The 23,171-nt window shown below is 36.1% G+C and overlaps 5 protein-coding genes across 7 annotated transcripts; 3 read left to right on the top strand and 2 right to left on the bottom strand.

The window, feature by feature from the left end:
• LOC18611364 (agamous-like MADS-box protein AGL29) lies at positions 1,073 to 4,662 on the top strand. The gene has a single exon (XM_018114296.1). It carries the CDS (start codon positions 3,865 to 3,867, stop codon positions 4,492 to 4,494), a length of 630 nt encoding a protein of 209 aa, XP_017969785.1. The 5' UTR covers positions 1,073 to 3,864; the 3' UTR covers positions 4,495 to 4,662.
• Positions 5,476 to 7,985, top strand: LOC18611363 (cytochrome c oxidase subunit 6a, mitochondrial). Its single transcript, XM_018124342.1, has 4 exons — positions 5,476 to 5,741; positions 6,037 to 6,143; positions 6,294 to 6,336; positions 7,712 to 7,985. Exons 1-4 carry the CDS (start codon positions 5,627 to 5,629, stop codon positions 7,744 to 7,746), a joined length of 300 nt encoding a protein of 99 aa, XP_017979831.1. The 5' UTR covers positions 5,476 to 5,626; the 3' UTR covers positions 7,747 to 7,985.
• LOC18611362 (uncharacterized protein DDB_G0290685) lies at positions 9,161 to 12,883 on the bottom strand. 3 transcript variants are annotated; one of them, XM_007047583.2, is made up of 3 exons: positions 12,601 to 12,883; positions 10,202 to 11,696; positions 9,161 to 10,126 (listed from the first exon to the last, which is right to left on the bottom strand). In XM_007047583.2, exons 2-3 carry the CDS (start codon positions 11,673 to 11,675, stop codon positions 9,351 to 9,353), a joined length of 2,250 nt encoding a protein of 749 aa, XP_007047645.2. In that variant the 5' UTR covers positions 11,676 to 11,696; positions 12,601 to 12,883; the 3' UTR covers positions 9,161 to 9,350. The 3 variants fall into 3 exon arrangements, with proteins under 3 accessions (XP_007047645.2, XP_017979812.1, XP_017979814.1); XM_018124323.1 differs by having other exon boundaries at positions 9,161 to 11,696; XM_018124325.1 differs by lacking the exon at positions 12,601 to 12,883 and adding an exon at positions 12,247 to 12,269 and having other exon boundaries at positions 9,161 to 11,696.
• Positions 13,694 to 15,630, top strand: LOC18611361 (cysteine desulfurase, mitochondrial). The gene has a single exon (XM_018124337.1). The coding sequence runs from the start codon at positions 13,762 to 13,764 to the stop codon at positions 15,112 to 15,114; it is 1,353 nt and encodes a 450-aa protein (XP_017979826.1). The 5' UTR covers positions 13,694 to 13,761; the 3' UTR covers positions 15,115 to 15,630.
• LOC18611359 (EPIDERMAL PATTERNING FACTOR-like protein 2) lies at positions 21,338 to 23,041 on the bottom strand. Its single transcript, XM_007047580.2, has 3 exons — positions 22,075 to 23,041; positions 21,932 to 21,966; positions 21,338 to 21,818 (listed from the first exon to the last, which is right to left on the bottom strand). Exons 1-3 carry the CDS (start codon positions 22,175 to 22,177, stop codon positions 21,570 to 21,572), a joined length of 387 nt encoding a protein of 128 aa, XP_007047642.2. The 5' UTR covers positions 22,178 to 23,041; the 3' UTR covers positions 21,338 to 21,569.

Here is a 23,171-nt window from a genome sequence, read left to right as displayed (position 1 = left end):
CAAGAAAGACGCACGAACCTTTCTAGTTCAACTACAAAGTATCAGAAACGTTGGTTTTGGCGTAGGTTCTGGACGCTACCAGGATTCTTTTCTTTTTCGGGGGTGGTTTTGATGCGGGGGATTTCATTTCACACTGATGCAAGGCTTCTCTTTGCTGTGCACGTCGGAGTGGAGCTCACAGACAAAGCGGGGCTTGGTGTCTCTCAACTGGTTATGTCTTTTAGCATTCAGTTTGACGTTGATTCATTCTTCACATTCATGCTATTTAGTTTGGTTCTTTGCTGCCATATCATGAAGATTTAACTTTGCATCATATTGTTTGGCACTTGTTTTAATTCAATTTTTGTTTTCTAATTGGTTCTAGATAAGATTTTCGCCTGATGTTTAATTGTAGAAATTAATAGTACTCCAAAGCATTCGACAATGAAGTTTGCGAAGGAATGCTGGCAGCAGTTGTTTTTCAAATGCAAGAACAATTAATTAGTCATGGTCAGACTAGATGTAGCAGGAGAAAAACTCATTATAAACTTGGGGGAGGAGGAATCCGGAATAACTTTTTATTGTTGATAGCTATGAATTGCTGACAATTTTTTCGAGCTGGTAGAGTTAGATTCAATTTTAATTTCTGTCCAGAGATTGGTTTCATTCTCTTGTTGGCTGATTCTAGCTGGCTATAAGACAGTGAAATGGAGACCACCAGGGATTGGACTTTTTTATAATGAGAATAGGTTTTATTTTTGAATTTGTTATCAGATTAGTTGAAAAGTAAAACCCATTTTGATATCTTGTTATCAAATGGAAAGATACTTGGATGAGGCTATAAAATAGGAAAGGGTTAAGGAAACTAACTAATTATATAAATAATGTTTGGTAAAATAAGTTATCATGATTGAACATATAAGAGAAGCATAGTTACTATTCGTAGGACCGTCACATGTCAGACCTTAAGATAACTGTCAGAATTTGGTTGGTTCATCCTTAATTTAAAAATTTAATAGGCTTAGATTTTAACTAAGGCTTGGCTTGATTGTGCAATTGCCATTTGCCTTTTGTTTTTTATTCATTATTTATGTTTTGCACAAAAAAGGTAAAATAGCAAACAGTAAAAACATTAACCAAACAAAGCTTAAATAGTCCAGTTAATGATGTCTGAAATGTTCAGCATCTAGTTGCATAATGTATCAACTGCATTTATTATCCTACTTTGTGGTATACCCCTCTGAATTTAGATTACAAGATTATTTCTTGACAATGACATACCTAGAGGAGAAGTTGATTTTGCACTCACATATTGCTGGAAAAAAAACTGTGTAAAAGTTACCCCCAGAGTCATGGATAGGTTGGAATATATTACCGTGTGGCAATCAATCATAAAAAGCTAAAATACTCTTGAAATCAAGAAATAAGAATGAAATTTACCATCACAGCTAGTCTGGAATTGCACTACACAATAAGTGCATACTTATGTTAAAGCAATGGTAGCTTTCTAGTTTTCTTATAGGCTAGTACTACCGCATCTTATCTATAAGGCTTGTATTTGGAAAAGTCGAAATTTATCATCACTTTTTAGCAGTAGCTGTAACTGACTTCAGGCATATGAGCTGTTTGATAAAGAGGCAACTGGGGGGGGGGGGGGCATGTTGATATCCGAACTTGTTGAGATTGATGATCAGATATCCAAATTTTTTGAGATTGACTGATTTTTCTGGAAGATGTTTTCTTCCTTTTATTAATGTTAAAAGTAAGGGTACTGCACATTATTCCAGCAAAGTCTATTTTTGTGTCTGTTCAAGTTGTGCCTCATTTCCAACCAAATTTTTTAACAGTTATGAGATAAATGAAAAAGAAATAACTTTTTCCTCAGGATGAAATTATTGACAGTATTATCATCACATCTGGGATATTTTTGAAATCAGCTAGATACTTGGTTTCGAATCTTCATTTCCCTCAATACTATTTGTCCTTGACTTTTTATTTTCCAAAAATATCTTTGCGTTTCTATAAATATTGCATTCTTTTGCGTAGTTGTGGTGCGTGCCTCATGCTACGAGGATTAATGCAGTGTGTCTAGACTGATGATAGAAAATGTGGCAGAAATGGCTTAAAAATGTTTGATGAAGAAGGCAAAAGGATTTGGTATTAATTGTAAGGTTTAGAGTTGCAGATGTATGATTTGAATATATAATAGCATATTTATGAGTAAAGACTGTTACACTCATCCATTAAGTTCAGACTCAAGAATAATAAATGACATGAGGGATTTTTAGACAGTTCTCAAACTCAAAAGTGTATTATCCACAGCAAGAGCAGGGTTGTTTTTTTGCTTATGCATATGCTTTAAATTGAAAAACAAGATGTAAATCTGTAACATGTATTCTGTTGTGAGTCAAGGCAAGTTGAACTCTTAATTTAGTTGCAACCTCTCTACTAGAAAGTTAATTACTTGCCTCTTTTTTATGCAGTTGAATTAAGTGTATTACTATCAAGCTTGATTAATATGATTCACAAAATGAGAGATCTCTAGAAATATTAAAAGGAGTGCCATTTTCAAGGTTCTGACAATTTACAACAACCACAGATCTGTTAAATTTTGTTGTTATTATTGTCATGCCATGTGTTTGTATCATGTAATATGGCTTTGATTATAAGAATCCAGTTCCTATTAGAATTCTCAGGCTTAAGTCACACCATTTACGCCCATCTTCACAATAACTCTCTGTGGCCCCCAGTAAAAAGTTCTTGTAAACTAAGGAAAGCAATTTAATTCTACTCGGATAAATTAGTTTGACATGATAGCAGTCCTTTAAATTTCAGGTGAATGCGTTTCTTGATTGACAATGAAACCTGCCATAACATTAATATAATCACAGTCTGATGGCAAAGATCTTTCCTCATGCTTGTATCCACATTTCAAATAGAAAAGTTACAATTCATAACAATTTAATGTAATAATAGAGGTCAGCAATTATTACCAATTCTAATGTGGTCTTTATTTTGTTACCAATTCTTAAACTTATATTAAATTACTTGCTTTATTGTGGTAAATTTGCGGCCAGGTTTCTGGTACCAGAAATAGGGTGCTCAAAGCGCTGTATATGAATCCTGTAGTTCTAGTTGTAGTTTGGGTTGTAGGGTAAGTTGAGTCACTTAAATTGAATCAGATTGTTAGTGTTTGGATGCAATGGAAGTTAATTTCCTGGATATGCCTGCCATAGCTGCATGGGCAAAAATAAGACGCTTACCAAATTCGTTTATTGGAAAAATATTACAGCCTTTAATGTTTCAAGACATGTAATATTACCTTAATTACTTAAACCCTATTAGCAGAAGATTGCTTTGACTTGTTTGGTTTTCATTTCTGACTCTAAAAGAAAGAAGAAAGCCTTGCTTGACTGCTTCATTCCTTGCTAATTGAAAGCTGGACTTACACGTCTGCTTATGAAAACTTAAGTCATTGAAGGAATATTACGTCTTGAAACATTTAATGCCATTATGAATCTTGTAGACAAGTTTGGTAGGCTTACTACATTTTTCCACGCAGCTATGTCAAACTTCCTGGAAAACTTCCATTTGCCTCCAAATGCTAATAGTTTGATTCTGTTTAAGTATGCCAACTAAGGATATTCAAGTATTGTCATTTAGCAATAAGTAGTAAAACAAATTAGAAGAGTTTATTCTGACTGCATGACTGCCAAGGTAATATATGGAAGGAAACAGAGGAGCGACCAATCCGGGAATGAGAGTTGGATACCTCTGAGTACTAGCCTAGGCATGAAAGCCCTATAAATAAGGTGCATTTGTCCTCCAAATTTCACAAGCAATTCCCTAAGACTTCTTTTTCATTGCTTTTCTAGTAGTTTCTCAATGGCAGGATTGTCAAGCAAGGGCCGCCGAAGGACTCAAATGTGGATGATTCCAGGAGCAGATGCTCGGCAGGTTGCTTTCTCCAAACGTCGATCTGGCCTCTTCAAGAAGGCCAGGGAACTCTGTACCTTATGTGCTGTTGAGACTGCCCTTGTCGTTTTCTCTCCTGGTGGCAAGGCGTTCTCCTTTGGCCATCCCGGTGTTGACACTATTATGAACAGGCTTCCCAACTTGAGTAAGCCAGATCTGGAAGCAATCCAGTGCACTGAGGCTGAGTATGAGGCCTCTCTGCGTGAGCTTAACAAAGAATACTCTGATATTATGGAGAAACTGAGGGCTGAAAAACTTCGAGGTGAGAGACTCAAACAGATGAGGATGGAGAGCCAAGGCCAGGGCCAAAGCTTGGTGGAAAGACCAGTTGATGAACTTAACTTGGAGGAGCTCTTGACACTGAAATCAATGCTGGAGGAGTTTAAGGTGAAGCTGAGGAAGCGCATGCAGGAACTTTCAGTCGAGGCTGGTGCTTTAACTCTGATATCGGCTGGAGAAATTGATGCTTCTCTCGGTGGTTCCACTGAGGGTAATTCTTCTGGTGATCCTTGTGACCACGATGTTGGTCATGCGAGTTAATTTTACCCCAATCAGTCAGTTGGGAGAGGGTGTGTCTAAGGTGACTTGCCAAAGGCGCTTCAATTTATGTGAACTGATCTAGTCAATCCCTCTCTGTTTTGTCTGTTGGGATGAGGTTTGGAAACCGAATAAATTGAAAATCAATAATAATAAACTGGTTTCTTCTGCTCCTATGTCTACCATTTTTTATGTGCCTTTTTTTTTTTTCTTGGTATGCTTCAATTCATGAAACAATTGCTTTGTGATTGAGGGAGAATTGAAGATTGTTTCATACAGAATCCTTATTTGCCGATATGCAATAGCAGATTTGATCTTATAATATACATCCTGAGAGGCCAGACACAGCAGTGCTGGTTATGCAGATAGTGTTGTTAGAAACACTTGAATTCCCTGAAAAAAAGGGTGAGAAACAGTCATTGTTTGCATACTTTTGAGGGATGAAAGTTCTCTTTTTTCTGAATTAGCTTGCAGTGAAGGAGAGATTATCTTTGCAATCACTTATCACTTGTTTCTTGCATTAGACAAAATTGCATCCTAATCATCTACTTAAGTAGTTTGAAGTTAAGAATGTGAGGCCAATGGAAGAAAGCCATGATATTTTATTCAAGTGCTCCCTTCAATTGACAAAAGTTAACAAGTTCTTTTATCATAAATAACTTTATTGGAAAAAAAAATATTGATAATATACTCAGTTATTAGCACAATCTATGTTAGCAATTACCAGCAACTGCTTGTATTGAAAGAAGTTGTTTGATTATAATTATAAATTTTATTGATGTATTTAATTTTATAAAAAAAAAAAACAAGAAAAAGTAAAATAGGAAGGAAGTAGCTGTATTCAAAAAGTCAATGTTTTGCTTAAAAAGGATCACAATTGAGAATTCTTAAAAAAGAGAAAAGAGATAATAACATTGACATCTAGAACAAATCTTCCAAATATGATTATATTTTAATATTTTTCAATATTTACTAATTTCTTTACAAAAAATTAAGGAATTGAGGAAAAAAAAAAAGAAACAGCACATACTTCGCACGTGCTAATCCCTTTCTCTTCTCGTCGCTGACAAAATAAAGAGTGCAAAACGAAAGGGTTTTCCGGTTTCGATTCAATAGAAAAAAACCGAAAGGCAAAATGGCGATGGCAAGCGTGCGATCTGGTTTCCTCCGAACCGTTCTTCGCGGTGGTTCTCGCCCTTCTGCTACTCCCAAGCGAGGCTTCGCTTCCTCTTCTCATCACGATGATGCTTGTATGCGAGCTTTTTTTTTTTCTTTACAAATTTTAATCTTTTTCGATCTGATTCGAATCAGGGTTTTTTTTTTCATCTACGGATTGATTATGTTTTGATTTTCTTTACCGTTTTTGATGTTCTAGGGTTTTATGTTTTAGTTTATCCTTGACATTTTGATCGAATCTGTGTTAGAAATAGAAGAAAAATTAAAATAGAATTTAGTCTTCTAATCGAAAGTTCAAACAGCTTAATAAAACCAGAGCTTATTTTTTTAAACAGGAATTTATGATGTGTGTGCAATTTTTTTTTTCAGATGAAACGGCGAAATGGGAGAAGATAACATATTTAGGGATTGCTACCTGCACTGTTTTAGCGATTTATAATCTATCAAAGGGACATCACCATCATGAAGAGCCTCCAGTGAGCTTACTTTCTTTCTGTTTAATTTTATTCATTATTTTTTAAAAACTGATGTTTTTAGTTCTAGATATGTTTTACATTCACATTTCAAATGTACAGTATTCTTTTGTGACTGATTGTTGGATTGTCATGTTGTGTGTATGTGTGCAGGCGTACCCATATCTGCACATTCGCAACAAGGAGTTCCCATGGGGTATGTTATCCTACTTGCTTTGGATGTTGTTTTTAGATTTTAGGCCTTTCCATGGCAATTAAAGGCAAATCTGGATTTTTCTTTTCTTTTCACCCATTTTCTTTAAAGTCCAAGAAGGGAAGGAGTTCTAGACAAACTTAGAGAATTTAAGGTCTGTTTTGGAATCAAAACCAACTGGAACCCTATTGAATTTGGTTAAAAAGGAAATAAATTTGACTCATTTTTGTACAAATCACTTGCTTTTTTAAGCATCCAAACACTATGTAATTTATATGGAGACTTAAAAATTGCCAGCACATTGTAACGTGCACGTTATATATATGGGAAAGTGCTAACTTCCAATCAATTATGGTTGGCGATTTTTTTTTTTTAACTTTAATTAGGTTGCTGGTAATTATGTACTTTCCTATGTTTTACCCTAACTTAAAAAATAGGCTATTTTTTATAGTCCTCTCTCTCTCTCTCGCTTGCTTGCTCTCTGCACTTCTATACAAGATTAGAAGTGGAAACTGTATTATATGTTGAATGTTTATCTCCTAGTTTATGGTAGATTTTACTTTACAACTTACAACATAAGTTGAAAACTTTCTCCTATATGGAATACCATGCAAAATTCCCCATCAGCCTATGGTTACAATCATTGTTTGAAGATATACAAGAGAGCATTTTAAATTGTCTTTCCATGCCTAAGCCCTTAATAAATTGCTAAGACTTGGATTCAATGCAAGGCCTTGTTTAAAATTCATTTTCATTTCAACCATATTATAGTTACATCATTGAGTTTAGCTGTCTCTAATTTTATCTAGTTTTAACCAACATAAAAGATCTTATAAAGAACAGAATTCAAGTTTTTCCTGTGTTCTGTTTTTTGTTTTCAAATTTCATAAAGATTCCTTTTTTTCTTTTCCTTTTTCAAAATGATAGAAAGTTTAATTACCTGTACTTGCCAGTTGGAGAGTTTGACATTCATTGCATATGAGCTGTCAAAAATCACCATACTTTTTATTTCATAAAGTATAATAGCTCGGCCATTTCACATTTATAAATTGGGGATTTTTGTTAGCCTTATTGATGTCATTATTGCTGGTTTAGGGTTGCCTCTTTGTAAGTGCATTTTGAATATTAGAGAATATTAGCATGTATTATTATTTGTTGTGGTTGATGAGCCTATTTAAAAGAAAGATGTTGATGAGCGAGCAATGAATCTGGTTATAAAGATAAGTGTTATCATTTATAATAGCTTATTGTGCTTTTGACTATCCGAAGTGGATTTATGTTTGGTTACGGACTGCATAAATAATGTTTCTTATTCACATATATCTATTTATTTATATTGATTGATGTGGTCCTTTCTTCATTTTATCATGGTATTCAGGTCCAGACGGTCTGTTCGAGGAGAAACATCACTAGGACAACGGATGGCCTATTGGACACAATCTTTCTGAGTTTAGCACATTTTCTTCATTTGTCAGACAGATCAATCAGATAACTGTGGATCTTTTCTTGGATGTTAATTTTAGCACTATCATTTTGCTTTCTGGATTTCAAGACTTGCATTGCATTGCAAGTTGAGTAAGGCTTTCTGTATGGTTGTGTCTACTATACTCTGCTTCGAAATAAGACTAATGAATAGTTTTCTTTCAACCTCACTTTCTTAGCTATTGCTGTATTGCTGCTCAATAAACTATAGGGAACGAAATTTTCTTTTCCAACCCATCAAATATCAAAATACCTGGCTGCCAAAAGGGGTTGCATTGGGAATAATACCGTGGCTGCCAAATGGGGTTGTATTTGGAATTTTCACCAGATTCTTTTTTTTTTTTTTGTTCTTTTCATTCTGGATAGTATTTCGCGTTCATTTTCAGCTGCTTATTACATGGTTAACCTAAACTATTGGTGAGAGTTAACTGGGATGTTGGGGTGTCGTGGCCGCTTTCGCGCGTAACTTCTAAAGGGCCCTCGCCAAGTCCTCGTGTGGTTGGAATAACGAAAGAGAGAGTGCAGCTACAGGAAAATGATTTGAGATTTGAGACTACTTATGGAGAGAGGAGAATATCGGTGAGAATGTGACAAGAAAGTGATTTGGGAGAGCGGGGATATTGGTGAGAAAATGACAAGTCCCTGAAGCCCTTTCCTACCGAAGAGATCGGTGTTTTTCACAGCATTGTTAGATGCAAGGTCTTTTCATTAGCAAGAATGTTAGAACTACAGATCTAATTTGACTCGTGAATTTAGTGATTGGTATGTGAAAAAATTGCACTTATAACTCACTGCATCAATTATTATTTGTTAAGTCATTAGCCTTTTATGATTACATGCATGTAGCATAGCCTTTCTGTCTAAGTTTTGGTTTTAAATATATATAACCTAAAAACTAAGATAAGGCAAAAGGACAACCCAGTTTGAATTACCAAGACATTGTTATTCTACTAAGAGGGAGGAATACAGGATAGTTAGTATATAAGCTTGAGATAAAGATCTTATACACAAGTTCATGAATAGCCAGAACCAAAGGGACATCCCAGCAGAAGTTGAGATCTCAACGATTAAGGTCGATGGTTGGGTTTTAGAGGTAAGATTTTAGGTCTTGGAGCACTATCGGGTTTTACTGCTTTGCCAACTCCACTGCTCCTTGCAAGTTTAGCTACACATTCAAATCCTTGGATTTGGCATAAAACTGGCAGTCCTATGTCAAAATTGATGATTTATGAAGCAACTAGACACATTTGCAGAAAAATTTATCGAAAGTTATTCTGTTGGATCAAACTAACGACTTTCATTTTTGCCAGACAGTAGAACGCAATTTAAACCTTAAATCAGTGGCTTATGAAAACTTGGAACATCAATCATTATACGTGGAAATCTACAAGTACAAAATAATATTTTCAGCACTTATTTGACAACAAAGCCATGTAACCAGGAACATACAAACGCCTGATCATCTCAGGAAGAAGAAAAACAAAAATTTAATGACAGTAGTAGGTCATGTAGTGAACAACAAACCATCAGGAATTTCACTCTGCAGCTGCATTCTCGCCGTTATTCGCCTCAGCTCTTCTATCTGGCAAAGTTCCCAAATCTGTTTGAGCTTCTTTCACTTCTTGAGAAGTTGAAGAATCAGAAGAAACATTGGAATTATTCTGGCTTGCATCAGTGCTTCCATCTGTATTTGATGATGCATCTGTTGAATTTGAAGAACCGACTGATTCCTTTTGGTCCGAATTTACATCGTCATTAGCATTTTTGTTGATGTCGGTGTAGCTCTGTAGAGCATTACTGTTCTCATTCTCACCTGGATTTCCATTGTTGTCGCTGTAGCTCTGAGAAGCATTGTTCTCATTCTGCCCTGAATTTTCATTATTGTAGGTCTGGGCAGCATTGTTCTCATTGTAATTTGTGTTTTCATTGTTGTTGGTGTTGCTCTGAACAGCATCATTGTTCTCATTCTGACGTGCATTTTCATTGTTTCTCTGAGCAGCATTGTTCTCATTCTGACCTGCATTTTCGTTGTTGGTATTGCTCTGAGCAGCATTGTTCTCACTCTGACCTGCATTTTCATTGTTGGCATTCCTCTCAGCGACATTGTTCACATTCTGATCAGCATTTTCATTGTTGCTGGTGTTGCTCTGAGCAGTATTTTCATTTACATTTGAATTGTTGTTGTCCTTTTGAGCAACATCTTCATTTGCATTGGAATTGTCATTGGTGTTGCTCTGACTGTCAGCGCTGCTGTCCTTCCCATTTGCATTTGCATCATTGCTGGTATCGCCACTATCATTTTCATTCAGACCTGCACCAGCATTTTCATTTGTGTTTGAGGATGTTTCACTCTCTTTAGGAATTGATGAATCAGAAGAATAACCACCTTTGTTCTGGCCAGTATTGGAATTGTCATTTGTTTTTAATGACAGACCATTTTCCTGTGTCCACTCTCCTCCAGAATTATTGTTGGATTCTTTGCTCTGAACTGAGTTATCATTTTGGCTTGTAACTGAAGGTGCAGTTTTACTGTCAGATCCTGTCCATGTGTTGGAGTTCTCAGTCTGTCTGTTTGACTCAACAGATTCGGAGCTACTGGTAGAGCTTGTAGAACCTCCATTAGCTCCATCACCATTCTCAGTTGAACTTGGAGTTGCATTTGAATCTGATTGCTCACCAGTGCCACCTAAGTTAGATTTCTCAGATTGTTGAGCCATATGATCTACATTCTGAGTTGTATTGGGTGTTGTATCTGTCTCATTCTGGTGCTCTGTGGCTGTCAGGGAATCAGGACCGGAATCTTCCTTTGACTGAGCCTGATTGCTCTCATTACCACTCTCTTGATTGTTTTCAGTTGTTTCATTTTCTTGCACATTTCCCTCATCAAGATGGACATTGGATGCTTCAGTGCTGTTTGTTTTGTTCTCCTGGTCAAATTCATTTTTATCTTTGCTTACCAACTGCTCTGACTCATTGGAATTTTCTGAACTACTTGTCTCCTTCTCAACAGCTACATGTTGGATATCATGGACTACTTCGCTGGAAGCATCATCCCCCTTGTAATGTTCCTCTCTTGCTACTGCATTATTTGTGTCAATTCCATCATGAACCTGGTCATCTAAAGTACCTGAATTCTCACTCTTTTCTGACTCTTTCTCTCTGCTTTCCATTTCGTTACTTTCTTCCCCAATCTGTTTATTTTCCTTTTCTTGACTGTCCCCAGTGTTTTCTTTCTCTTGATTATTGACTTCTTGTGTCTCCTCATTTACCTTATTTTCACTGTCCTCTGTGCTGACTTCACTCTCTTTGTTTTCACTGTCCTCTTTACTCTCTTTGTTTTCACTTTCCTCTTTACTCTCTTCATTTTTTTTTTCTTTGCCCTCTTCTATCTCCTTCTCTTTACTCCCCTTCTCCTCACCTTCCTTCTCTTTAGTCTCTTCAGTCTCCTTCTCTTCACTATCATTGTTCCTTCTTTCTTCATTTTCCTTCTCTCCATCTATTGCAACTTCTCTGTGCTCTGTTTCCTCTTCAGGTTTGTCATTATCATGCTCATGCATTGCATCATCATCCCCGTTCTCTCTTCCCACATTTTCAGTATCCTCAGGCTTGTTCTCTACTTCCTCTTCTTCCTCCTTGTGCCTTGCATCCCTAATAGTTGTCTCCTCTGCCTGAGGAAGGTCCTTTCTCCCCAACTTTACGACTTCATTCCCTGATTTCTCGTATGCCGCTTTCTTCTCATTAGAGTGCCTAACTTGGTAAAGCAGCCAGATACAAACACCAAGCAGAAGACATATTTGTAGAGCATGCTTTACCTTGAAACCTTTAGATCTTTGGTTCCTCCGAGGTGAAAGCCTGAACATGATGAACTTCCTTCAACAAACCTGTCAGAAAACACAACAAACATCAGAATTCATCAACACATGTTTGACAATTAACAGATATATTCATACAATTCAACTTTATATTTCATCAATGAGAAGATTGCGATAAAGAAGTAACAGCCTCATATGACAGTATGCATGTCAAAACTCAAACAGACAATAAAACTATTATTGAAAGAAAACATATGCAATGGAAACCAGATCATCCCATGAACTAAAGCTCAAAAGGTAGTTTATCATGAACAAAAACAAAATTCACAAGCTTTCATTCGTCATAAATGAATAAAGCACAGATATTAAACTTTCCACTTTCCATAGGAAAATATGATTAAAGACACTAATAATAGCATAATACCAATTACACTAGACAAATCCAAAGGAAAGAGAAAAGATGAAGAGCAGGATGGAAAAATATGGTTAAAGACACTAATAATAACATAATACTAATTACACTAACCTAATCCAAAGGAAAGAGAAAAGATGAAGAAGAAGGATGACAAAATATGGCTAAAGAAATTAATGACACCACTTAAACAAGTAGAGATCAAACCTTATAAAGTAACAGAAACAGAGATCATTGCACCACCGACACTAGAACCCAGTGCTTATTAAAAGCTTCAACCAAGAAAATAAAATTTTTTTCAACTCTTTTTGTCATTTTAAGAGAAAAGAACACAAAGAAAAATAAAAGTTTACAGCTTTAAAAACTCCACCATTTGGCTCGTAGAATCACTAAATAACCAAGCACAACGAAAACCCAACCCACGTTTTCATCCAGTTATTCAGAAATTTGACTGGTAACAGTACACAATCGGAAACAAATCAAACCCACTTGCATTTCCAAGCAAACCCATTTTTTTAACATTTCAAAATTAACTAGGAAAAAGCTTTGATAGCGACTTACCTGGAAGCCAAATGATCCCAAAGAAACTAGAAAGCCAGCCTTCCTTTTAGAGTGGGAATTCCGAGAATGGTTATATGCCAGGAGTTTGGAAAAGGCAAAAAGGGAAAGAGAAATCTTGATTTCAAGATTGAAAATTTTTCAGTAAAAGCCTTGGTGTCGGTGCCAATGTGAGATCGGATCTGGAAATGGAAAAAACGGAGTGTTTAACAGACCAGAGATCTCGTGCTTCTTAAAAAGACAACAAAATAAGATTTTATTTTGTATTTAGTTATATATTCTCAGCAAATCTTACTCTTCGTCCTGCTAATGTCTTCACTGTCTTACTAGCGCGTGATATTACATAATCATCAAACTACGTCGTTTTTAACGGGTTATCCGCCTCAATCGCTTTCGTTTCGGAAGAGAACTCAACATCGGGAGGTGGTAAGAATTGTAAACTCCTCCTCGAAACATCATTAAACTATTCACTTCTTTCTTCAAATGACATATAACTTGCCACGTGTCATCATCAAGATCTTAAAAGTCGGACGAGGATTAATTATTCTATCGAGGTTAATGTTCAAATAAATTTTAAATTATTTAGATAAATTTTATTTTTTATTATTTTTAATAAAATTTTAATTAAATAAATTTTTATAACTAATTATTAATTAATTATTATTAAAAATATTAATTATTATTTTATATTTATATAAAATTAATATAACTTTGACGTAAAGATTAAAAAATATAACATATTTTATTAACGCAACAAATTAATATATTATATTATTTTTATTAAAATATATTAATATATAAAATTAATATTATTTGATATAAAATAATAAATATTAAATTAAATATTTTATATATTATTATTAATTATAATATATAAAAATATCATATATTATATAATAATAAATATCATTTTAATTAAATTAATTATTAATATAAAAGTTAATTTAATTTAAATAAAAAATTAATATTTATTTAATCTAAATTAAAAAATAAAATTTAATTTAACGTAATAAAAATATAAATATTTATTTAAATTTTTTTATATATTGTTCCTTTTATCAACATCCACTTCAACCGCACTTCTTCTTCTTCTTCAACTTTGCTTCTATATAACGCCGCAAAAAAGAAAAAACAATATCCCGCGGATAGAGGAAAAAAACAAAGATGGCCTTGAAGCTTCTTCGTCAAACCCTAATCAAAACTAAACAAACCACCCTTCTCCGCCGCTTCTCCACAGCGGCAGCAGTTGCATCCCCAACAGAGTATGAGGACACAGAAGGAATTATCATGAAAGGCGTGAAAATCGCGGGCCGTCCTCTTTACCTCGACATGCAAGCGACTTCCCCAGTGGACCCTAGGGTTTTAGATTCGATGCTTCCTTTTTACCTCAGCCGTTACGGCAACCCTCACTCCCGTACTCACCTCTACGGTTGGGAATCGGAAACTGCCGTCGAAACCGCCCGCGCACAAGTCGCCGAGCTTATCGGAGCTTCGCCGAGAGAAATCGTCTTCACTTCCGGCGCCACCGAATCGAACAACATCTCAGTCAAAGGCGTTATGCATTTTTACAAAGACAAGAAGCGTCATGTCATAACGACGCAGACGGAGCACAAATGCGTTTTGGATTCTTGCCGGCATCTTCAACAGGAAGGTTTTGAGGTAACGTATTTGCCTGTTGGGTCTGATGGGCTTATTGATTTGGATAAGTTAAGAAAAGAAATCCGGCCCGATACCGGGTTAGTTTCTGTGATGGCAGTCAATAATGAAATTGGGGTGATTCAACCGGTTGAGGAAATTGGTAGAATTTGTAAAGAATTTAATGTCCCTTTTCACACTGACGCAGCACAAGCTTTAGGGAAGATTAAGATTGATGTAAACAAATGGAATGTTAGTTTAATGAGTTTAAGTGGGCATAAGATTTATGGACCAAAAGGAGTTGGGGCTTTGTATATTAGAAGGCGGCCACGGATTAGAGTTGAGCCGCAAATGAATGGAGGTGGGCAAGAGAGAGGGATAAGGAGTGGGACTGTACCTACTCCTCTTGTTGTTGGGATGGGAGCAGCGTGTGAGTTGGCAATGAAAGAAATGGAGTATGATGAGAGGAGAATCAAGGGTTTGCAAGAGAGGCTGTTGAATGGGATTGGGGAGAAGATTGATGGAGTGGTGGTGAATGGGAGTCTGGAGAGGAGGTATGTTGGGAATTTGAACTTGTCATTCGCATATGTTGAAGGGGAGAGTTTGTTGATGGGGTTGAAAGACGTCGCAGTGTCTAGTGGGAGTGCGTGTACAAGTGCAAGTTTGGAGCCTTCATATGTTTTGAGAGCATTGGGTGTGGATGAGGATATGGCACATACTTCAATTAGGTTTGGGATTGGGAGATTTACTACTGAGGAGGAGATTGATAGGGCTGTCGAGCTTACTGTGAAACAGGTTGAAAAATTGAGGGAAATGAGTCCACTTTATGAGATGGTGAAGGAAGGGATTGATATTAAGCAGATTCAATGGGCGCAACATTGATCAAGTTTTGAATATGGGTGACCTGTTTTGGATATGGGTTGCATGTCAAATGAATAGTGCCTGCCAGCTACAGCTGCTTAAGTAGAGCTGGAATTCTGTCACTTTTTGTCATCCTTGTAAATGCCTTGAGAGCTTTCATAGTTAATTTATATGGTTAGCAGACGGTTTGGTCAATATCGGGCTGGTGTTAGAGTAAATCATACTCATTGTCTTCAAACAGAGGCATATGTTATTTGGATAATAGGAACAATAGGAGAATGCTTCTGCAGTAGTTTGTTATGTCAGTAACTTGCTTAGCTCACTCTGTGTTCAAATAAAAAATACTAGCCCGTTTATTTTATTTTTATGTGATGAATGAAGAATTTGGATGATGTTAGTTGGTCATTACTTGTCATGATACTCCAATTCTGCTAGCAATTAAATTATTGTAAAGTCTCAGGTCAAATCAAGCATTGTAGAGTGGCTTGGCAGTCGTCATTTTGCTTAAGATCAAATTTCTAAGAGAAAATTATTGTACATTGGATTCAGTCATTCCACCATTTGCAACAATGCCTACTGTTTTGAATACATAGCAAGGTTTTGTTTGTTTTACCTTTTCCCTTTTTCCTCTGTAGGTGATTTTCTCTCACTACTGATGCATGCTTCCTTTTGTTAACCATGTTTGGCAGTTTTGTTGATGTTAGTGTAGCTTAATAGCGGTAACTAGTCTAGAATGAAAAGTGTGACTAGATCCTTTTCCAAATAATGGTGTTATTTTAAATTGCAGAGTATAACTTGGAGTATATTTCCCCAGCTGATTGGAAGGACTGGGGAGACAACATGAACTTTTGTCTCTTGAGTTGAGATGGCACTCGGTGTCCAAGAATTTCTTGTTTAAGTTTCCCTCTTTAATGCATTCAAATCCGCTATGTCATGCATCCTGCCTCCACTTGTTCCTTTATGTTTGATGGCTGTAAATGCTGCATTTTATTGAAAATGATGCATACTCATCAGGCTCAAAAATTTCCTGAATTTGGCTCGTTGAAACACTTTACTACTCATTACATAGCGTTTGTACTTTCTTAGAGCCTATAGATAAATTTGCAAGAAAAGATAGGTTATGCATGTTTGTCATCTAGAATGTGATCTGGTCAGTGATGACGCTGTTGGTTTGAGTTTGTTATTTATAGATTCTGGGTTGAGGGAAGTTTCTTCTGAATGTTAGCTGTCTGAATTGCTGTAGAGAACTGGTACTTTCGTCTGAGGAATAGAATTTCTCCCACTGATCAACGTAAAAGCATCATGTATTTACTTCCTAACTTAATGAGCCAAACATGGATCCTTGGTTTTCTCAAACTTTGATTTTGAAGCAAACATAAGCCATTGTTAAACGTTATTAATTAAGCTTATAACATCTGGTTCCAAACTGAAAATATGCTGTGTGTGTTATATAAATCTAAATGTATCTAAGACAACTAGTAAGCTACTTCACCGCAGAAACCAAGGATTGTTTAGGCTGTCTCAGTAACAATCAATATAGTAGGGCATGTATCTAGTAATTTGACGGTAGAGAAGTACCAGATCAATCTCCTTGTTACTACCTCGTTCCTTTCTGTTATCTGAGCAAATTCTCATTGTGGCTTCATGAAGTTTGTTGGATCATTTGCTCGTCTGCTGCAAGATTGGACAAACGCAGGGCAGTGACCAAGGTTCTGGCCGGGCAAGCCATTGTAGCTATAAGAGATACTGGTTTTAGTGCATTCATTGGGAGCTTAAGTGGGTGTTATTAGTCTGACACCTATTTTTCTGCTACTCGGAAGTTAATAGTCAATTAATACCTGGAATGCTTCTAAGGGTTTATGTGTTAATTGAATCATGTGATTGATTCAACTCAAGCATGTGGCACCGGGCACTGCTTCAGCCTTTGTCATTCATACGCTTAACAATTTTGCTGTTTGAAAGAACTGTAATGAACTTTAAAAATAAGTTGCAGTAACTTGGTATTTTAGACTCTGCAGGATGAATTATGTTAGTTATGTTAAAAATAAATGGGTGTCTCGTTCACTTTTTATGTTACTTATCTACTTTTTCATTAACTCAGTCAATGCACTCTAATTAATAAAGCCATCATCTTGTTCTTGCTCTTAGTTTTCACATTATCCCTGTTAAGATAATTATATTAATTATTTAGTTAAAGTTATTATATAATACTATTATCTAGATTACAATATCGAGTTATCAAATTGTCCAGGATGTTTAGTCTTTGCAACGATTCAATTCAGGCGCAGCTTGTAAAATTCAGCATGGAAAATAGTCGATCCTTTCCTATTGATGCTGCCGAACCATCCAGTTGGCCTGGGCAAATGACTGGTTATGTCAAGCACTGCGTTGTCCTTAACTAAATCCTAGATTTCGGGAGTAGTCGTGATAGATGCCAAGATCAAACACCATTGAAAGGCCTACCATGATCGTATTTGATCCTCATCTTTTTCTTAAGTGCATTCTTTTTGCCGGTATCGACTAGCAAGTGGTTTGTATCTTGGGCTATGTCTGTGAAATGAAGATATCTATTTTGACGGGCTTAGTTTTTAGGCTAATCTTTTTATGTGGACTGATCCAATTTCTGTAAGTTCTCAAGTTTAGACGTGTTTAAACATCAAAAGATGTTTAAATGATCTGATCAGTGGCTATGGCTCAAGGATTTCATTTGCTTATCTCATACTTCAGGAGATTATCTAAAATATATTACCCTTCTGTTTTTTTCGTACAAGAAGAGGGCACTATTGCTCAAACAGCTATTAGCTGACTGTTCAATGTGAAGAGAAGGTTCGTATCGTTTGCTCTGTAAATTTAGACACCAACGGTTGGACCAAAAATCAATTATACTTGATAAACGGGATATTCCTTAATAATAAGTTACCTCTTCGAACAAATGGGGCTTCTTAGCACCTGAATGGTTACATGAGCAGGCCCTCAATAAACACTAAATAGAGCAAGCAACTGGTGCAAGGTACAGTATCCCTCGTTTGTGTGCGAACATCAGCCCAATTTGTAGAATCTGATCCTCAAATCTTTCCCGAGGTCAAATTTGGTTTGAGAAAAAAAATCTAATTTCAAAATGGGCCCTGGAAAATGTCCTAACAGAGAATTCTGAACCATCCATTCTGATTATTGGTGCCCGTCTACATCATCTGGGAATCGTAAGGGGGGACTCGTGGCCCTTCTGCTGTTTCTGTAGAGCAAAGTACAGTGTATTTTTGTCCATGGTTTAAGGGGGGGGATAGAGAAATTTCAATGCCTGTTTGCACACAAGCACAAAAAAACTTGGGAGAAAAAAAGGAGGCTTTGGGAATCAGAATCCGTTTTGCTGTCGTGGGCCTCAGCTTTTCCTCAGTTGTCTGTCTTGACTTTTGCACCACCAAACATTCTCTTTATTCTTTAAGCTTTGGACTTCATTTTTTAGGTTTTTAAGACATGGTGGAGATGGTTCCCCCATGTCCCCACGTAACTGTTGCACCAAGTGTACCTTAATATTCTTTCCCAAGGGATAAACGTTGCGGAGTTTTATGGAAAAGCCAGAAACTGAACAGATGAATGATAAGGATTGCGTTTGGAATTTGGATGTGCAGTTGAAGACGAAACCCGCCCCTGTATTTTTCTCTATGTTGTTTTCTTGATGGCATATGTTATTTGTCGCTCTTCATTTCAAAATAAAATGGGATTTTACTCGTTTCTATATATTTAAATTCAATAGTTGTTTGGTGCAGTATTTCAACTTTTACAGAACTGTTCAGCTTTTGATTACCTGAAGAGAGTTAATTGCCGGTCAGGGACATAGCATCAATGTTTACTAACAAAATTGAGAAAAAAAAAATCATATATGTAAGCTTTGGCAGTCTGGATATCATAGTTTGTCCAGCAGGTCTAGGCCTCAGCTGCTTGATGCAGAGTGTGCTGCTGTAGCTTTGCTATATCAGTTTCTGTTTAACTTTGGATCTCAAATCCTGTTAGTACCAAAAAGGGAAAAAATTTCCTGTTAGTATAAAGCCTGAAATTGCAAGCGTAGGCAAAGGACCAAGGACTGCAGTGAGTGCATGCCTTCATTGCAAAAAAAAAAAAAAAAAAACACCCAAGGGGTGCCCTCCCCAAATTTTGTTATCTTCATTTATTTCAGCTTTTATTTTTTTAAGCTTTTTTGGTTACCAAAGCCTATTAACTTCTTCTCCATGGTATATTAGGTTTTACATTTAAAAATCATATAAAAAGTAAAATAAAATTAAAATCAAAATAGTTAACGAGACTCGTCCTTCAATTATTTTAAGAGAAATAAACTTACTTATCAATAAGTAAGCAAAAACCGAGTTTTACGTGATGATTATTAAAAGTTTTTTTTGCCCAATACAATTTTTATGTTCTTAATTTTATTTTCAAATTAGATCATTGATTAACTAACTCTAGTCTAATGACTAATTAATGGTGTAGTGAAAGTTAATTAATTACAAAAAGATGAGGAAAGTACTAGTTTACTTATTTGAGATGCAACACATTTCGGATTCGAATTCTAATGGAGAACGATGCACTCGTTGATTTTATAAAAAGAAAAATGATTGTAATATAAAAACATGCAAAAGCTGCTAACATTTATGCAACTGTGTTGGTAATGTTGAATTATTCACAAGAGGAACTGATACCCAACTGTTAAATGTGAAAGAAAAAAGAAGGTGAACAGTTCTGTAAAGACATATATACGTACAACAATAATTGAAACAAACAATTTCTAAGTAAACAAAACCCAATTTTTTTAAAAAACTTATTACTGTACCTGAGAAGTGAAGCAGGTAAAAGCCAGTCCAGATTGTAAAACACCTGTAGCAGCAATGACTCCCCATTGCTTTTGGTTATTGCAGCTCTGTCTGCCTTTCCCTTAGCTGTTGTCATTCAGGAATTTGCTACTGTTTATGTGATTGATTTAAGCAGCAAAAATTCGTACCTGCGTACGTATGGAAAGTCTTGTTTAGTCATGTCTACATGAAAGATGCATGATTTTTGTAGTATACTAGCAAACTAGAAAAAAGATGGACCAGAGACGGAAATATGCCAATGAAATATCCCATCACTTCGATTGTTAAGACTTCTTTTTGGGAAATATGACAAAGCTCCTTCCTGATCACCCATGATTCTCCCTTTTCCTTTGGTTTTTTGCTTCTTCCTATCTTTTCATTTCCTCTTACGTAAAATCGGACATCCTTCCTAGTACTTTTCTTGAGGATTTACTCCTCTAGGTAGAAGACCCTTTTTTGCTTCTCATACCACTCCTTGCTTTACTTGATTTATGCTTATAAGTAGCTGGATTCTGCAATATTCTCATCTTTGAACATTCATTTGATTGAAGCATTCCTAAAGGATTAAGGCTGCCTTGCTCAAATGAGACAATTTCAGGTTTCCTAATCTCAGGTTCATTTTGGGTGCATAATGTAGATAAACCAAGATTTAACTTTTAAAAGATGTTGAAATAATCAATGCAGACAATTTGGTTAATCAAACCCCGAAAAGCCTTTTGCTTAGACCCATTTTAGGCATGTTGATAAGACCACTTTTGAGATTCCTGGCGAGCTGTTAAATGATAAGGAGAACCGGAGAAGGAAAAAGATTGTTTTATGCGTTTCCTTACACGCCAAGAAATAATGGAAAGATAACCAAAAGCAACTGAAATCTGCTATGGAGTTGAGACTTGAGCTTTAGAGCGTCCTGAGAGAGTGCCTGAGAGACTGAGAGGTCAGCTGTTTTTGTTTAGATTACATTTTTCCCCATGAGTTCAATTTCTCGATTTTCTCTTTTTATTTTTTTGGTTGGAAAAAAAAAACCAACACTTTTTGGGGGAGACGAGAGACGATAGCGTGTGGTGAAACTGTACAGGCCAAATCATTGTCTACATTCTAAGCAAAACTTTTCTGTGTTTTTCCCTCATTTCTGGACCGCCACAGTAACTTTTCGAAACTTTTTCACTTCACAAAACAATGTGATTATACTCAGGCGTCATAACGATTTGCACAAGAAACCGCATCCCTTAACATATATATAAACCGTATACGCGTACAAATATACGGTCCAAGGGAGAATTTCGTATGCACAAAACAAAAAAAATGGTGAGAAAAGAACAATACTCACTGCATTGCCAGTTTGCCACCTTCAAGCACATCTTAAAAGCTCCTTTGCTTGATTATGGACTAATGCTAGTAGTATGTATATATATGATTACTTTCAAACATTCTGGTAATCAAGAAATTACAATATATCTTGAGCAGATAAAGAGAATAGCAGTAAGAAGATGCAGCATCAATTATCTGATTCTCACAAGCAAGAGAATAAAAGACTAAGCAAAAAAATAATAGTAATGATACTAATATTCTCTTACACAGATTTACATGGTTCAAAAATGGGTATTCAAGAACCTAAAATTCTGTTCGGGCAACTACTCAGGGGTTGAAGATGAAGTTCCCGCATTTGCATTTCCAACTCATGGGCTTGTAGTTGGAGCTGCCATCTCCTCTTGCATAGGCAACGTCAGAGAGTAATGTTGAAGAATTCCTGTTACCATTTTGGACTTGGGGATTTGTAGGCACTTGAATGGCTTCACAGTGCCCGCATGAGCTGCACCTTCTCTCACACCTTGGCGGCCTTGAACCTATCTGAGCTCTCAATATCGCCTTTTCGTCAGTTACTGTCTATCCAAAGTAACAAGAAAAAAAGAAAATCATCTCAGCATTCATTGTATATTATTCAGAAAAAGAAATAGTTTTTGTTCTCAGGCAGGGAAAGTTGGAAACTGCAAGCTCACCTGGGAAAAGCTATCAGATTTGGGATTTGGTCTGCCTGCAAAAACATGTAGGAATAAGAAAATTTACCCAAAACCAGGTAAAATATTGTTGTTGTTCAAACTTTTCAAAACTTGGGTTGCGATGGAAATAGATGATCAATTACCTTCAGCTTTGTATCTCAGTTGGGTTGTGCTTAAAATCAAGAGAATAAGAAGGGAAAAGCAGCAAGGTCTCTGGAAAAATATGAAACTGTGACTACAAACCATTTTGCAAAGAAAAAATAAAAGGGTGCCAAAGAGGCAAACGGTAGCGAGAAAAAGAAACTGAAGAGAAAAAGGAAATAATGAGCGTAAGAGAGAGACTTCAAATATAATAAATAGAAAGCTCTTCAATGAGCATTTTGGACGCTTGGAAGTTGGAAAGCAAAGTGGCAAAATGGGATATAGGGATAGTAACTTTATAACAGAACAAGAGACTGGTTCAGTGAATGAATGACAGCATAATAATATAAGCGTTATCTCGCTCTCTGTTGAAATGATGGAACGTGGAAGGACAAATGAGTTATGCAGAAATCAAAGAAAAAGAAAGAAAGGAAGAGAACCCAGAAAGGGTAAGAACCTTATAACCTCGTTTCTTGAGCCCCCTTAAGCTACAAGACCAACAAAGATTTTCAAAAACGGACGGGTGAAAGCAAACAGAAGCGCGCAGCAGATAGCGGCAACGACAGTAGAGAGAAGCCTTTGAGATTTGAGAAGACAAGGAAAAGAAAGGTGTTAAAAGGACAACTAGGAACCAAAACAGCAAAGAAACACCAGAAACGCCACCAAATTCCCACAAACGGACATGAAATAACAGCTGTGGGAAATTGGGTTTTCGCTTTCCTTCGATATATAACAATTACAGTTGTTCCTTTTTTTTGAAGTTTGTTCTTTTGGGCTTTCTTGTGGTGGTTAGTTCGTCTCTGAGCAGTTCCAACTCATCACGCCATATCCTCCTTTCTTTTCTTTTCTTTCTTTCCTTTCACTGAGGAAACAGAACAGAGAGAACATAATAATCTAATAAATTCTTTCTCCTCGTATCTCTCTTCAATCATGATGGTTTAATCACATGTGATGGGCTCATGTCATCTGCACAATCCAATGCGATTTTCTTTTCTTCTTGAATCTTGATAGATCATTTTTTCCGTATCTTTTCCATAGTCTTTTTCTGTTCCCCATGAATAATGTTATTGCTATTTTTCCTTCTTTTTTCTATTTGCAA

This window comes from Theobroma cacao, chromosome 1, assembly GCF_000208745.1.
Source record: "Theobroma cacao cultivar B97-61/B2 chromosome 1, Criollo_cocoa_genome_V2, whole genome shotgun sequence".
NCBI classification, from domain to species: Eukaryota; Viridiplantae; Streptophyta; class Magnoliopsida; order Malvales; family Malvaceae; genus Theobroma; species Theobroma cacao.
Note: the sequence above shows the minus strand (reverse complement) of the source record. Positions and strands in the feature narration are given on the sequence as shown.